The sequence below is a fragment of the Cryptomeria japonica genome, chromosome 1 (genome assembly GCF_030272615.1).
Source record: "Cryptomeria japonica chromosome 1, Sugi_1.0, whole genome shotgun sequence".
Lineage (NCBI taxonomy): Eukaryota > Viridiplantae > Streptophyta > Pinopsida > Cupressales > Cupressaceae > Cryptomeria > Cryptomeria japonica.
This window is the reverse complement of record NC_081405.1, coordinates 89,168,318-89,185,836: the sequence shown is the minus strand read 5'-3', so window position 1 is coordinate 89,185,836 and position 17,519 is coordinate 89,168,318. Positions and strand designations below refer to the sequence as shown.

General features: G+C 38.0%; 1 protein-coding gene across 2 annotated transcripts in view; it reads left to right on the top strand.

Moving 5' to 3' along the window:
- Positions 1-17,519, top strand: part of LOC131041904 (probable beta-1,3-galactosyltransferase 12) — a 71,920-nt gene that overhangs the window by 3,822 nt on the left and 50,579 nt on the right. For both annotated transcript variants that reach the window (XM_057975135.2, XM_057975136.2), the window contains exons 2-5: positions 2,230-2,382; positions 2,484-2,566; positions 2,710-2,809; positions 2,980-3,093. In XM_057975135.2, the coding sequence (XP_057831118.1) occupies positions 2,230-2,382; positions 2,484-2,566; positions 2,710-2,809; positions 2,980-3,093 (450 nt within the window). The remainder of the gene's footprint in view (positions 1-2,229; positions 2,383-2,483; positions 2,567-2,709; positions 2,810-2,979; positions 3,094-17,519) is intronic.

Sequence of the window (17,519 nt, the reverse complement as noted above, 5' to 3'; positions counted from 1 at the left end):
TCAAAGGGCAGAAATAAGGAAGAGTTGCACTCTTTCAAAGGGTGCTAATGATGAAAGGGTGTGTCTCTTGCTGCTTGCCAAAGGGCATACATGATGAAGAGGTGTGACCTCTTTCTCACATTAAGAGATATAAAGGGAAGGAATCAAAAGCATCTAGTGACATCACCATTGATCAGATCAGATCAGAACTATTATTAAGTTACAGGCAGTAACATCCTTGTTCTTGGTGGTATGCATGGGGATGTGCTTAATATGTATGCTTAATATATGCAGCCTGATAATATTCTTATGCAGAATTTAATAGTAATAAGAATATAGACTGCAATATGTATGACAGTCATAATATACATCGATAGTACAAAGTGATATTGCCATAACTTTGTCCTAAGTCATAAATCTATTCTAATCCTTCTATTCCCCAAGGGAGATGGGTGCTGCTAGGGAAGGGCGGAGTAAAACCATTTCAATAGAAAGCCCCAAGGGTGAAAGGACTCCTCCTGAAATCTGGGCTGCAGGGCCCAAGGGTGAATGGACTGAGTTCCGGTAATCTGGGTTACATTAAGGAGGTGTTGTCAAGCACCCTAGGCAGCCAAGCCCTCTTCTGGGAATGGGGTCAGATTGGTTTGGGTTTAGGCATGGTTTTAATGGCATCATAAGTTATATTACAAAGAATTAGTTAGTTATGCTCAATTAATAGTAATTAAAGGTAGTAACATAGATGTTGCTCTTGGGAATTGACAGTGTATAAATAGGGGACATTACACTGAGCTTGGTGAAGCTGAACTTGGTTAATGTGGAATTCGTCCATTGGAGCACTATCCATTGATATCATTGTCCTTAGAAGTAGAATAGATTTAATAACCCTTTCCCCTTTTTACTTTCAGTATATTTCTGGTTTGTTCAAAGAGAGAGGCATCACAGAATTGCAATATTTGATGATCAAGTTCCAGCCACAGCAAAAAAGTGAAAGAATGATCCAAAAGTGAGTCCCTTTGTGTTACTAGCATGTTACATAAGCCAAATGAGCTCATATCCATCGTGAAGTCGCACGTTTGCAGTAGGAACCTTGGAGTCACTTGTATGATCTTTCGCAATCTTAGCATACATGGGATTTTGTTCAAGAGAAGATAGAGTGTCCTTTGGAAACTTTATTCTGTGTTAGTGTGGTCACAAAACACCCATCAACACTTGCAATAAGCAATGCCATCCTCCAAATATTCAATGCCATGATAGATGTTAGCTGCACAAAATATCTTATCACCATATCATATTGGCTCCACCAATCTTCACCATTGCTTTGGGACCTTCAATCTTCTCATGCAAATCCATGGAATGAGCCTGGATTGCTGCAGCACCCAAACATTCACAACAGGGTTAAAGATTTTAATGGTGTGCAAATTTCACACAACACTAATCATGTCTTAGCATTTTCCATTGTTTTCTCATCCTCACTTTGGAGTTATTTTTAACAAATTCTTGTTTTTTATTGTTTTTTTATGATAATGATGATGATTTTGCCTGGTACATACTTCTTGAATCAATTTGTAATTTCACCTCCAAATCTACAATTAGGATCAACTATAGTGTAATCGGTTAGGTGTATATGACATTGTAATTGATCTCCTCATCTTAAGCTCTAGAACAAATGATATCTGGATTTAAAATATGAACTAGTGGTGGCCTTGGTGAAGGATGGTAGATTTGACATTCGTTTTCTATTTGGTAATGTCACTTTAAACGCAGCTGTATCACAGTACTTTATTTGGTGCTTGTTTGTTCTTACCCCCATATTTTCCTCTTGCACTTTGCTCCGAGATTCTTAAACACTCCCTTGGGAAATTGTACATGAAGAGTTATGCAATACAGTGGGCTGCTTATATAATGATGGGATCTGATAGACTTTCTTTGCTTCTCTTTTTTACACTGTTCTGCGATGAGTTGTATGGTGCTTCTGTGATATATTTTCTGTCTTCTATTCTGTGTGGTTGATTCACAATATGTACATATTTGCATCAATTCTATATGGATGAAATAAGGTGACGAAGTCAACTGGGCATCTCTTTTCTTAGCTTCAACCTCATGTGGTTGCAATAGTTTCTTTTGTTGGTGTACCTTATCCTATTTCAGGTGGTGTTCTTCATTTGTCTTGTGCCTACTGAATTATATTTCTATATCCTTTTCTTTTCTATCTTGAAAATATTTGATGTGAGGTCAAAAAATGTTTTGCAGTTTGGAGCAAGCAACAGGTTTAGCTTTCAGATTTGTGATTGGTCGATCTAAAAATGTGCAAGAAATGGCAGAACTTGAGAAGGAGATTGAGAAATACAAAGACTTTATGCTTATAGATGTTGAGGAAGAATACCTTAAACTTCCTTATAAGACGTGAGATTCTGTGCTGGCTTAGAATGAGTTTAAAATTTCAACTTTGCTTTGATGAATCTCTGTTATTCAGTACACTGAAATAGATCTTTGCTATTTTCCAGGTTGGCTTTCTTTAAAGCAGCATATGCTCTTTTTGATGCTGATTTTTATGTTAAAGCTGATGATGACATTTACTTGCGGCCAGGTAGCCCTGACATTGAGCTGTTTCATTACAAATTGGAACTTTTAATTTGAAGTTCTAATAAAAATCATTTAGAAGATAAATTTGTGCAAATTTTTGCTGGGTTATACGCTCAATCTGTATATTTGTTGTTCTTCAATTTTCAGATCGTCTTGCAACACTTCTGGCAAAGGAGCGTCCTTCTCCTCGGACATATATTGGATGCATGAAAAAGGGTCCAGTAATCACTGATCCTAAGTTGAAATGGTAAACAAAAGTTCTAAACATCTATTTTGGATGGCTATTGTTTTAATTTACAACTTTTTGAAAATTCTGCATCTAATACTATTTATGCTTGAACCTATTTACCAAATTCAATATTTTAAAACAATTGAGCTGAGTTTGACTAAATGGAAATATTTTGACACTCAATGCAGGTATGAACCTTTGGGTTACCTACTAGGGGGTGAGTATTTCTATCATGCATATGGGCCTATATATGCACTTTCTTCTGAAGTAGTAGCAGGACTTGCAGTGGCAAGAAATGATAGGTAAGGTGTTCACACAATTATGCTTTAATGTTTGTTCTCAACTCTCTATATTGATGTCTTCTGTATTGAAGAAATAAGCATTTCAATAATATATTATCAATGACCATTCCAAAAATTACAAAATTACTCCAGTGAAGACTTAAAAATTTGAAGTCTGACTTTGGCCGGAAGAACTTAGTAATTTGTACTTTGTAACTTGATGTATGGTTGTCTTGATATTTCATTTTTTCGGCAAGCAACAATCCAAATCTATGCATTACTACACACATTTATTAGATGAATTTAGCTAGCCATTAACCTCATTTTAACCTTGACACAATATGACATGGTCCATGTAGGTTGCTTTTAGCCGACTGTCAGCCTATATATTAAACCTAAAATGAATTCTATATTCTAACATCCCTTCTTAAAATTTATTCTGGCATAACAAATGACAACCTTAATAGACTCTATATTTTATCATATGTTGCAGCAGCTGCTGTCATTTGCTGTGGTTATCAATCTCTTGGTCATGGGATCATGCCACTCTGACTAGCATTCTGATGTTTCCTTTGGTTTCTCTTAAATTCTGTAATTATATATACCGAACTCATACTGTTGTCAATGCCATGAATATTGAAGTCATTGTACTTCTGTTGAGGACCTCACTAATTGTTGACTGCTTCCTTGGAAGGCAATCACTACCCTTTGCCACTATTTTTGAAGTTATAACTTACCTCTGTTGAGGACCTCACCAATCATTGACAATTTCCATTCGAATGCAATTACTACCCTTTGCCTTCCAATATCTGTCATGCTTTCCCTGTATCAACAATTATATATTTGATGCTGTTGGTTAAGAATGCAGAGGAGTCCATAAAAGTTTTTATTTGATATGTAATGCTGGTCTTTGGTTGCCAGTCTCTCGCTGGCTCTGTGCTGTCTTTTTTCCTAGCTGCTGGGTTTTCTGCTGGTCTTTTTGCAGCTCTTCTGTTTTTGTCTTGTCTTCTCTTGTTTCTTTCATGCTTGTCCTCCATTTTGTAAGCGGGTTTTGGGTCCCTTAAAACCTGATTTTCCTTAATCAAAAACAATTATATATTTGAAGGGTTATGCTTCCCAGAATGCGATTATGACAAGTGTCTCAATCTTATGATATGAGATATAAAGTGAAAATGCCCTTAAATTGCGCTAATTAAAATTAATGTATAAGGTGTGAAACCGACTCAATATTAATGCATACCTACTAACCATATTTTCTGAATTAAAAGTCTTGAGAAAAACATCACAACTATACACTTATGACTTTGAGGTTGGGTAATCATTACAATAATTGTTAGAGTTCACACCATGAATTTAGGTGGTTTGCAATTACAAATTACCATATTGCAAGAAGTGAAATCTTTGTGTTTTCCAAGCTGCTCCAAGGAATCCACGAGCCCCAATGGTGATAGAATGCCACTCAACATTGTGGAAACCTTAGGCCCATCCCATTGGGTAGTCCAACAACATTTATGCCAAGCATGGGGTTGGACAAATACACACTATCCACATCTTAGAGATAGAGCTTTCCAAGAAAAGCATATAGGAGGGTTACACATTTGCCAACTGTTGCATGCACATGCCAACACATCAAGACATGCAAAATTTTAAGGCATACAAGAGGGATACACAATCACTAGTCAATGCATACATGTGCTAATCACATTGATACATGGAATGACAAACAAGTGTACATGAGAGTTTTTGTCAACGCTATTAATGCATACACACAAGATCTCACACAAGAACACAACATAAAGATTCATGACATGGAAAACGAGGTCTGAACATGAAAAAGATCTCTATTCCTACCTATGTTCCACAACTGTTGGGGACGGGGGGATAAAGGGTCTAAGTTTGGGGACAACTGGGGGTGGGCAGACGACAGCAGTGGGGTCACGGCGTCTCGGGGTGGAGGTGCTGATATACATATAGTACTTGAAAAACTAGCTATGAAAAGATTTAATGAATTATATTTCAAATGAATTTTTGGCAAATTAGTAAAATAGCAAAATTGCAAATATAAATACTAAGATTTCTTGAATACCAAATAAAATTGTCAAATTGGAGATTTCTATTATATTGAAAATATGATTTATGATCATGATTCATCATTGGCTTATTACTTGCTTATAATTATAGTTTGATGGGGGTTTGGGGGCAACACCAAAACGAGGTTGAGGGTAGCACCCCTGGCAAAGGTCTGGGTAAGAGAGAGAGATGTAGAGATAGGTCTAGATCTTGGGGCAGAGAGAAGAGAGTAAGATAGAGAGAGGTAGAGGGAGGGGATAGAGGAAGAGTGATAGGTAGAGAGATAGGCCTGAGGTCAAGGGAGACAAAGAGAGTGAGATAGAGAGAGCGAAAGAATGCTGATAGGAGGCTGCTGATTGCTGAAACTTGACTTAAGTCTGAATTTTTAAATCTTCTAAAACCTAGAATCTGCATTATAACTCCTAGAGATCTATAACCACTTTCAAACATCCTGCCAATATATACAATGAAATATAAATTAAATGTTATATTTCATGTATATGTTTGATGAAGAGAATGAGATTGGCTTGAAGACAAGGATGCCATTTTCACATATTTTCCACCATTTTTGCTTAGAGTTCGAATTTCTAAGTGGGGGCTATGGGAGACTTCTAGGCATCCTTGAGACAGCCAGGAGACTCCTAGGAGTCTCTATGATGCCCTGAAAATGTTCAATGTCCCCAATGTCTTCGGATGTCCCAATGGTGGTGGTGGGACGGTAGGGGACACCCCGTCCCCATCCCCAACCCCTCGTCCCAGATACATCCTCGTCTCAAACGTGAGGGTTTGGGAGGGAAACATGTCCCCATTGTTCATTGATTGATACAAAATGCAATGTGCAAATGAATGCAAAATTCAAGTTTTTATTTTTCAAAGACACATGAACTTGCATTTTTAAACGAACAATGGTGGGAGCTCAAACACCACCCAAAATTTAAGATTCAAACTCAAAATTCCAAGCAAACCCATTTGAATCTAAGGGCAAGGAAATACACTTTACCATTCACATCAAAATTTCACCATAGTTTCAATGTAAAATAGAAAAATCTCGAAATAAATAATTTTGATTGTTAAATTGATTGAAACAAATTTAACAATCCACTCTTGCAATCTTTTCTACGATATGGAGTGCCAAATGCATCCACTCAAGGCAGGCATGGTACAAGCATAAAGTTCAAAGCACAAAATACATGGAGAAACAAAGAGAAGATACCTCCATTGCAAGCTCTCACAAATGAGCAATTTTTCTTCTTTTTCTCACCTCTATACCAGTGATCCTTCCTTCCACCATTACATGCCAAGCAACCAAAAAAAGCAGCCTAAAACTTCACACTCAACCATGGTAATTTCCCATGCCCAAGAAGAGGTTTAGAGAGCAGCTCTTTCATGCCACCAAACGAGCACAAAGCTTGATCCAATCTTAAACCCAACCAATAATCCAAATTTTGAAACAAATAAGGGGAGAAGAGGAGTATGCAGCCATCAAATATCACCCCCACAAAATGAGCTTCCTTCCCTTTATGCAAAATCCCTCTTTTAAACCCCCAGGTCAAATAATAACTTTTCTTTTCATTTCTTTAACAATACATGCCTGTTGGAATTTTTGTCATTGATGTCAAGGTTAGTTTTTGTTCTTTAGCTGCTTGATCAGCTTGATCAGCTTGACCAGCCTGTGTGTGTGGTTCAGTTTCATGTGTGTCAGCTTCAGCAAGGTGTGTGTTTGCTTGCCACCTCTGTCAACTGCTTAGTCAGCCTTAATGCCATGTCATCGTTTGACAATTCAAAGGGACCCATTTTTACTTTGTTTCAACTATTTCTGGAGTTTATTTTTGGAACCGAGTTCTGTTGATTTCTTTCACACGTTTTTTATACGTGGCTTTCCAAAGATACGGAGGTAAGCATTTGGGAATAGATGTTGTGGAGATTCGTTTTTTTTTTCAAAGGCACAATTCAATGAAACTGTTTTGTGTCAGCATGTGCCTTAGCGTTTTTTTTTCGGTATGGCTGCTGTCGTTGTGGGGAGTTGAAGTTTTTTTTTGGCATCGCATTTATAACCTCTTGTTGTGCCTTGCCAATTTGAATGTAAAGCTGCCGTTTTTTATAATAAGAATAGTGCAATACATATTTGTCTTGAAAGTTTCAAGCAAAAGTTTAATTATAAAAGGCGGAAATCGCTTGGAGAATGGGTGGTAGTGGTCTGAATCTTGTGCTGCTGTTAATTATTTTCTTTGTAGAGTCGTGGATTTCATTCAGTTTTTTTCTAGCTGAATTTGCCGTAAAAGATACATCGTGTGGGTAATGGAACAGGTTAATGATTGTGGCACTTATCGTGCCTATCTGTTGGTGTACTTAAAAAAAGCGCTGCATGTGGTGAGATGCGATTTTTAAGTTTTTGGTGAAGTCGTGAATGTTGGATAATGCTAGGCGTGTTGCTTGATAAAAAAGAGAATTCTCTTTCACTGTGCTGATGGTTTGAAATTTATAGGAACACAACAAGAAGTGCTGTGAGATTGATTTTTAAAGAAAAGAAATTCTGTGAGGAGGGTTGGCACGATTTGGTGATATAGAAGTGGTCTGCATATGTAAAGGAATGAGACGTTCTTCTTCTGTTTTGTCGTAAGAGCTTCTCTTGGGTTTGTACACACAAGGGTGGTGATCTGATTTAAATATTTGTGATGGCTATCGTGAAATCTGTATTAAGTTCGTGAAGCTGATGATTTTTATATCTTGACTCTATACAGTGATTTGGAGAAGTTTGAAAGTTCTGGTTTTGTATTTCTGAATTCACTTTTTGTGCTCAGAAGGGAGTTGGTGCTCTTTTATCTAGGGGTTGGAGCCTTTCTATATCAGTTGGTGCTGATTGGAGAGTTGGTGCTCTCCTTTTTGTTATGTACTTTGTAATCTGGGTTGGTGCCCATTCTAAGTTATTGAAGAAATTTTTGTGCCATGGTTTTTTACCCGAAAGGGTTTTCCACAAGATAAATGTCATGTCCCCTTTCTAAATTTAACAACTTACTATTTATAGTAAGCCCAGTTATCTGAAATAGTCAATTACAAACTTCAAATAAACTGGTAAAGTCTAATTGCCAAAAGGAATTCTTCAAATCTGAATAAATGGAAATAAATTTGAATTGTTACTAATAACCAAAAAAGGGGCATGAGTTTGGAAATAGAAATTCTAGTTTGTGAAGGGAAATAGAAGTTGTTAAATAAAGAGAGAGCAATGGATTTTGGAATGAATGTTGAAAGGTGGTTGACAAATGACAAGTGAATGTTACAAATTCGAATTACAAACATATTTCCCTCCCGGGCGTTGGATTTGTGCACCAAGTTTGAATTCAAAATTATTATGGGTTAAGTATTGTTTTGGCTCCAATTTCATTCATTCTATCTTATTATTTTAACAACTTTTGTTCTTCTTTAGAGGCTGAGAAACAATTGAAGGAGTGATCTTCTAGGCTGATAAACCAGGGGGATAGAGGCTTGCAGGCAGTGTGTTTACAAGTCTCCGGGGGCAATCACATTCAGGGGTTGCAGTTGTGCTTCAAAGAGACTTCATGTGTGCTGTTTTGACAGGGATTGTAATAGATAGCGTGTTGTAGTTTCTTAGTTCATTTCAGATCTGTATTGCTGGTAATAACAGCGTATATTGCTGTTCTTGGTTGTTGGTAGACATTTATTTTCATGCATCTTTCTATTGTGGGAAAGTGTGAGGAGTTTGGAGAGTATTTTGGATTTTATAGTGGATTTGTGAAGCTTTGAGCTCCATTTCTGGAGTCTATTTTGTAATGCTTCATGGCAGATTTGTAGACTGTCATAAACATATATTTGCATGCTGTTATAATGCCAAAATTTCTGCAGAATCTTCTTATGTTTTTATGAGGGTTTTGAGTGTTTATAAATTCATTGGTGCAATTTTCAGCATACCCAATTTCCCCGTTTGGTTGCAAATCATAAATTTGAGTTGGGTTATTAGAATTTTGCAAATCTGATATAAAATCGCAGCAAGGGTTATTACAATAAATCTGAGTTCTTGTCTCATATTTTGTTTGCATTTTATGATATTTGGTTTCTTGGATGTGTTGAAAGTTCAGAAAAGTTTGAAACACTGATTCACCCCTCCACGCCACCTCCCCCCCCCCTAGTGTTTCTTGTGTGATTCTCAATTGGTATCAGAGCTAGTACCTTCTTCAAAAGCTTGAAGGTTGTTTTTGTTTGAGTGCAAAATGAATGCTCTAGAAGGACGAGCTACAAATAGGACTCCTTTATTCGATGGATCAAACTATGCCTTTTGGTGTGTTAGAATGCGAGCTTCCTTAATGTCACTTGGTTTTGATGTCTAGAATTCTATTTCAACTGGCTATACACCCCCTCAAAATCCTCCATCTATTGCTGATGAAAAGAGAGCCTTTGAAAGCAATGCAAAGGCTATGAATGCTATCTTGTGTGGATTGTTTGGATTTGAGTTTGTGGAAGTTATGCACTGTAACAGTGCTCAAGCTATGTGGGTTAAGCTTAAAAATGCCTACGAAAGAGATGAAAAAATGAAAAAGGCCAAACTTTAGACTCATAGAATGCAGTTCAAAAGTCTGAAAATGAAAGAAGATGAGAATGTTGCAGCATACTTTCTAAGGGTTGATGAAGTGGTTAATTCTCTCAATGGTTTAGGAGAATTAGTTGATGATAAAGTTGTTATACAAAAAATTTTAAGATCTCTACCTTCAAGGTTTGATGCAAAAATTTCTACAGTTGAGGAGATGGCTGATCTTGATCAAATGACCATTGACAAGCTTCATGGTATACTGACCGCATATGAGATGAGAACAAAGCTTTGAAGAAAGGCAAACAAGGAAACCAAAGTTTGGAGGAAGAAAGAGAAAGAAGCTGAAACTAAGTAATTGATTGTGCAAACAACTCTCATTGCACATAATGAGAGAGATATATGGTATGTGGATAGTGGCTGCTCTAGACACATGATCGGAGATGAGAATAAGTTCTTAACTCTCAAGAAATTCAATGGTGGTAAGGTTAGATTTGGTGGAAACTCATCTGCTAAAGTTGCTAGTAAAAGTACACTCATGTTGAGTGATTGTAAGACTAAAATTGAGAATGTGTTGTTTGTTGAAGGCTTGAAACATAATCTACTTAGTGTCAGTCAGTTGTGTGATCAAGGTCATAGTCTAACTTTCAGTTCTGACTGCTGTAAGATTAGTAAAGATGGTACTCATATTGTTGAAGCAACTAGGGCAGCGAATAACTTGTATATTCTTGATGATGCTAAAAGTGAAACTTGTTGCTTGAGTGTATTTGATGAATCTTGATTGTGGCACATGAGACTTGGTCATATAAACTTTGATAGTCTTGTTTAGATCAGCAAAAAGGAGGTGGTGAGAGACTTGTCAAAAATCACTAAACCATTTGACATAGTGTGTAAAGATTGTTAATTGGGTAAACAAACTCGTAGGAGTTTTAAAGCAAAGGAATACTCAAGCACAATGCCTCTAGAGCTAGTTCATAGTAATTTATGTGGACCAACAAGGACAACAAGCATGCAAGGTGAGAAATACTTTATGTTATTAATTGATGACTACTCACGGATGACTTGGGTGGCCTTTTGGAAGGAAAAATCAGAAGCCTTGGAGAATTGGTTGAAAATAAGAAGGGATTGAAAATCAAATGCCTATGATCAAACAATGGAGGTGAGTTTACCTCTAATGAGTTTGTGAGTTTTTGTTAGAAGTATGGCATTAAGAGGCAATTTTCAGCTGCTAGGACACCTCAACAAACTGGGGTGGTTGAGAAAAAGAACAGATCCGTCCAGGAGATGGCTAGAAGCATGATGAATGAATCTAAGGTAAGTGATTGTTTTTTGAAAGAAGTTGTTTATACATCTATTTATATTCAGAATAGAAGTTTGGTAAGGGCAAAGCATAACAAGTCACCATATGAATTATGGAATGGTAGGGCATCAACTGTTAAGTATTTTTAAATTTTTGGCAGACCATGTTATATTAAGAGATGAAGATAATTTAGGCAAATTTGATCCTAGAGCAGATGAGGGTATTTTTCTAGGATATTCTTCAAAAAGTAAGGCCTATAAATGTTTCAATAAGAGATTGCATAAAATAGTTGAAAGCACTAATGTGAAAATTCATGAGATTGTTGATTCTTCTAAGAGATTGCAAAGTTGTGATGATAGCTTGTAGGGTGATGAAGCTGAAAATGTTGGCCAACCAATTCCTACCAATCCACAAGTTGGGACAGCAAGCAACATTGTTGGAAATACACCTAATAACAATCAAAATGATGGTGCTGATTCACATTTTGAGAGTGGAACATTAGACAATTAGTCTAGTACAGTAGATGCTTCAGCTAGTCCTACAACTTCACATGATAGAAACACAACTACAATCAGAACTTCTCTCGAGTCTACATCAAGATTTGTTGAGAAGAACAATCCTATTAATCAGATTATGCAAGAGGATAGACCTAGAGCATCAAGAAGAAAAGTAAATTGCTATGAGGATGATGATATTTCATTGCGTCCATGATTGAACCAAAGACTTTTGAAGAGGCAGCAGAAGATAAATCTTGGGTTTCAGCTATGTATGAAAGAAGAGCTAGATCAAATCCATAAGAGTGAAACTTGGGAACTTGTCCCAAGGCCTAAGGGCAAGAACGTGATTGGCACAAAGTGGGGTTTTAGGAACAAATTGAATGAGGATGGCCAAGTGGTGAGAAATAAGGCAAGGTTAGTGTGTAAGAGTTATGCTCAGGTTGAAGGTATAGATTTCGATGAAACCTTTGCACCAGTTGCTAGATTAGAAGCTATTAGAATGTTCTTAGCTTTTACCTCTTTTAAAGGTTTTAAAGTTTGTCAAATGGAGGTTAAATCTGCCTTTTTGAATGGTGATTTAAATGAAGAGGTATGTGTAGAACAGCCTGATGGTTTTATTGTGTCAGAGAATCAAGATTATGTGTGCAAGCTGAAAAAAACACTTTATGGCCTCAAACAAGCACCTAGTGCTTGGTATGACATATTGAATAGTTATTTGCTTCAATAGGGGTTTAGAAGAGGTGTTGCGGACAACATCTTATATATCAAAGAGGAAGGTAAACATATGTTGATTGTGGTTGTTTATGTTGATGATTTAATCTTTGGAAGTGATTTGTGTGTAGATGTGTGATTTTTTTTGCAAATAACATGAAGATGGAGTTTGAAATGTCAATGTTGGGAGAGCTGTCATTTTTCCTTGGGCTGCAGATTCATCAATCTAAGGAAGGTATATTTTTTTCCCAGACTAAATATATCAGAGAAATGTTGAAGAGATTCAAAATGGAAGATTGTACTCTTGTTAGCACTCCTATGGTGATTGGTTGTAAACTCACTAAGGATGATGAATCACCGAATGCTAATCAAACTCTCTAAAGGTCTATGACAGCCACTAGACCTAATATAATGCATGCTGTAGGATATGTTGCAAGGTTCCAAGCTGGCCCTAAGGAGACACATGTTCATGCAGTCAAAAGAATTTTCAAATACCTCAAAGGTACAACGGAGTATGGTCTTTGGATCCAAGTGGAAATGATTTTTTACTTACAACACACACAAATGCAGATTGGGGTGGTGTTGACGTGTATTTTGTACACCATCAAACACAGAATAAAATACCCAAGGGTACCTTATCCTCTCTTGAATAAAGCCTCTGAATGCTGAAGATATCGCGAGAAAGGATCAATCAGGGTGACTTCAATGTTCTTCGTTGTAGGATCTCTACGTGTGGATAAGCACTAGTGGTTGTTGTGAATGTTGTTTCTTCAAGGGGCCTTACGTTTTCGAGCTACAGGAACAGAATTTTCCTAAAACTAACAGGTTCTCAAAAAGATCAAAAGATAGGGTTTGCAAGAGATGAACTCTAATCTAATCCTAAGAATGACTCAATGTAGGCTAGACTTGGTAAGATTCTACCAATTTCAGTATTGCCAAGGAATTACAACTCTACTGGAATTGATGTGATCTTCTAAGGTGCCTAGTGATTTTTCAAATCATCAAGAATTATAGACACTACCATAAAGGTACATATCAATAGTTCAATAATGATTGAAGGTTCAAGCAATCCAAATATCTCCAGTTGACCACACAAGGCGTCCTTACAATCAGTAAGAAGCTAGTGGTTTGGAACGTGAATCTCACCAAAGATCAAGCCCAACACTTAGTCCTTCAAACTTAAATACTACTTCGACTGAGAATGATTCAAGAAAGCAAACAACCATGAAGATAGCCACAAGAATTGCAATAAAACACCATAACTTCAATATTTTATTGATCTCAAAGCCAAAATAGACAACAATTGCTTGAAATTCTTTCTTCAATGCTCAATAACTTTCTTCTCTCCAAAAGCTCTAACTATCTAATTTCTAATTGCTTATCTCTAATATCTAATTGACAAAATGAAACTGAGTGAGGGTATATATAGCATCCTCAATTACAATGAATGACCCAGATCAAAAGAAGATCAACGGCTGAGATTCTGACACCTAAACCCTAATTAGGGTTTGTTACAAAAAGTTCCCTTTTTAGTTGAACATTATTAAATGCATAGCCAAATATTTAATTGGCACAAAAATCTAGGAAACATAGACCAATGATAATTAAGGTGCCACATCATCTATAACAACCTCTCTTCTAGAACCTTATTCCCTTTCCAATGTTCTTTCTTAGCATATGCAATGAATCTGGACACAATTCCTTCAATCTCAGCAATAGGAATCTCGGGAAGATTCCTCATTCGTTCCTCCAAGTGGATAACTTGATCAAAGGCCTTGAGAAGAGCCGTATGCCATCCAGGTTCGAGTTCTTTGATCTTCTCAATCAGGAGCATAGTAGTGAACATTAGATCCCGTTGCTCATCCGTGATGACATTCTCATCTTTGCAAAAGATGACCTTGACTCTCTCTTCCAACTCTTGAAGGTCCACATCGGTCTCAACTTCGATCCTCCTGCCAAGAATGGTACACAATACCTCAAACACCTTGTCCTGAATTGGATGGATGACGCCTTCAACTTGATTGCATTTGGTGCTGATGTCCTCGAAAAGAACCTCTTTCATCTGGAGTAGAGTTGACCACTGAAGTAAATTATGAGCTCCTCCATCCATTATCTTTTCTTGTGCTAGGATATTCCTTGGTGTTTGCCTGATTACTTGCAGAACAGGAATGATAACATCTCTAGTGTGAGCGAAAGCGGCTACTATTATCATTAGGTTGTGGACGATCTCAAGGACCTGGATAGCTCGGTGGATTGTCTGCATCATTCTTGTTGCAAATTCAACGACTACTGTGTGGGATTTGTCAATCCAAGAGCTCATAAGCTGAACCAAGCTCTTGACTCTCTCTGCCTCGCCAACTGATTCAAGGGGAAGTGCTTGCACAGGAGACACTGCTGGATCCTGACGTCCCAAGGGCTGATTGAGATGGCTAAAGTAGCCTCTCCAAGCACCAACCTCTCTCTCAAGCTTTCTATTATTTTCCATTTCTTCCTTAAGCTTGTCTTTAAGTACTTCAAATGAATCGGTCGCCTCATCCAGTGCCTGCTCAGCAGTGAGTGGACCAAGCTCAAATGTTTCTACATCATACTCTTCTGCGAGAATTTCACCTTCATACTTGTCCACTACCGGTGTAGCTATCTGCAATTTCCTGGACCCTGTATCATCTCTGATCACTTTCGACATCTTGGTGGCCTTCTTCTTCTCTGTTACTTCTTGAGAATTTCCTACAAGGCTCTCTAAGTCAATTACATTATTTTCATCCTCAATCACAATCACCCTTGTCAGTCTCTCCTTCAACCAATCTGGAATGGCGGATCTCGTCTCTCTAACTTGTATTTCTTTAGGCAATGGTTCGTCTTCTCAGAGAGGAGATGTCACTTCATCATCATTCTTCTCTTCATGTAGCTCATTGACTTGGGGGGATTGACTTGATGAATGCTGAGGTGCCTTCCCCTTTTCAGGTTTATCATTCTGTACTATTGACTCCATAGATTCATCCACCTCAGGCATCGTCATCTCTTGTCCTTCAACTTGACTTGTCCTTTTCTCATGTCGAGATGATGTACCTGATGAGCGATCTCGATTGGCCTCTTGCTTCTTCTTGGAGGGTTCCCTTTTCTCAGGTCTTTCTTTCCTCTTCGCGCCTCTAGGATGAGAATTGCCTTCACTTGCGCATGCTCCTCCTTCTTCTGGTCTTTCCTCCAAAGTAAAAGTCATTGGTACGTTCTGTTCTCTTAACCTTTGATGTTGTACATCCACCCATCTGCGAGTACATGACAAAACTGGAGCCATCAAAGCTCTCAAGTCTGAAATCTCAGGCTCGTTTCAATCTATCTTCATTGCTTTGTCTTCTCTGTCATAGGCTGATTGGAGATGTCTGCCACTGTCCTGAGCTTGATCTGCCACTCTGTAGACTTTGCATTTCCTGATGAAATCTAAAGGTAATCTGGAATGCATCTTTCTTTTCACTTCTAAATCACTTGAGAGATTCATCCAAAAGTCCTCTACCTGAAATTCGTGTCTATACTTCCTACCATATGTCTCTTCTATATACCCATAAGGATCAAAATTCTCCCTTAAGGCAAAGAACGTGAATGAATATGAGGCCAACTCCCTCTCTGCATCATCCAAGGCTAGAGCATTAGGACATACCTCAACTGAATTCCCCAATATGATGAGCATGGGAATTCCATTTCTATGCCTGTGTCTGAATGCCTTCGCATAGTATGCCAACTGCCTAGCCACCTCGAGTAGCACTATCCTGTCTGTCGGATACCTCGGCAACATGTAGGGAGGTGAAGGACACCCATGAACTTTGATATATGTAAACTTTGGAAACTGGATGAACCAAGCACCATACCTCTTTACAAGTTCTTGTGCATTCGGAGATAGTCAATTGTGAATCTCGCCTTGCAATATCCTAGTGATGTTCATCGTGAAGGTATCATTGACTAACTTGTAGTCATTTCCAGGTGGATGATGCAAATGAACATAAGAGTCACAAACTCTCACCTCTCTGGGTCCTCTTCCGATCACTCCTCTGTGAGGTAGTCCTGCATATTCGAAACTCCTGATCAAGACATATATGACGTATGAGCTCATGTGGAATGACTTGGTAGGCTTTAGTCTCCTCAACTGCACGTCCAAGCAGTGGCTAATAATTCTAGCCCAATGAATCGTTCCTTTCCCTTGAACTATCACTTGGATGAAGTAGAACATCCACTTCTCAAAATAGAAGGCTTGAGGAGCCCCCGTAACTCGATTGAGCAAAGTTATCAAATCTCTGTACTCCTCCTGGAAGTCGATCCTATGTGGTGTGTTGGGAATCTTGCTCAGGCGAGGACGACTTTTGAGTAACCAATTCTTATTGATGATGCTCAAGCAAGTGTCTGGATCATCTTCATACATTGACCTGGCTCCTTCTAAGCTTTTGTAAATCATGTCCTTATGTTCTGGAAGATGGAGAGCTTCACTTATAGCCTCCTCCGAAAGGTATGCCAAAGTGTTCCCATCCTTGGATACGATCGATCTTGATTGTGAGTCATAATGGCGGGCACACTCGATCATCAGCTCATGGCACTGGATTGCTGGAGGGAAACTGGCCGCCTTGATGATGCCACTTTCAATTATTCTCTTTGTGACAGGTGATGGCTTGCCAATGTAAGGGACCTCTCGAAACTTCTTGACACTGAAGTTCCCCAAGTTGGTATCTCCAATATTGTTCCACTTTGACACGATCTTAGTCTCCAATTCTTCATTCCTCTGATCTTCCTTCATGAGAGCTGGACGACTAGTGGATGCTCCTGCCTTAGGGGTCGCCATCTTGACACCTACACAACATTTCATAATGAGTAATATATTTTGCAACGTAGAAATATAGAGTAGAAAGGAAGATTTAAGATTTTAATTAGGAAATTTCATGTTAAATCTTGAGTTATCATTTCCTAATTAACTACATCAAACTTAGGATTTTCAAAACAGAGCGCAAAATTCAAATCTTCAATAATGGTGTCAAGGTGATCTCGCCATACCTCCTCTTGAGAATTAATTCTAAGAAATGATGCAAAAATAAGGTGAATTTTGGCTAGGCAAAATGTAGATCGAAGTCCTTCCTTTAGCAAAATGCGCCTCCTTTAGTCCTCACAAGCATCAACTCCATCACCTTTAGTCTTCAATACTTAGGACAAATTCGCTTCCAAATAGACCAGATTAAAATTGCACTTGAAGTAATGAATGAATGATTGATTAAAATTGCTCAAAACACCCCTATTATATAGGGCGTTCACCACTTCACCTCCCCATAGGCCGACTTGGCAAAATAGGCCAAAA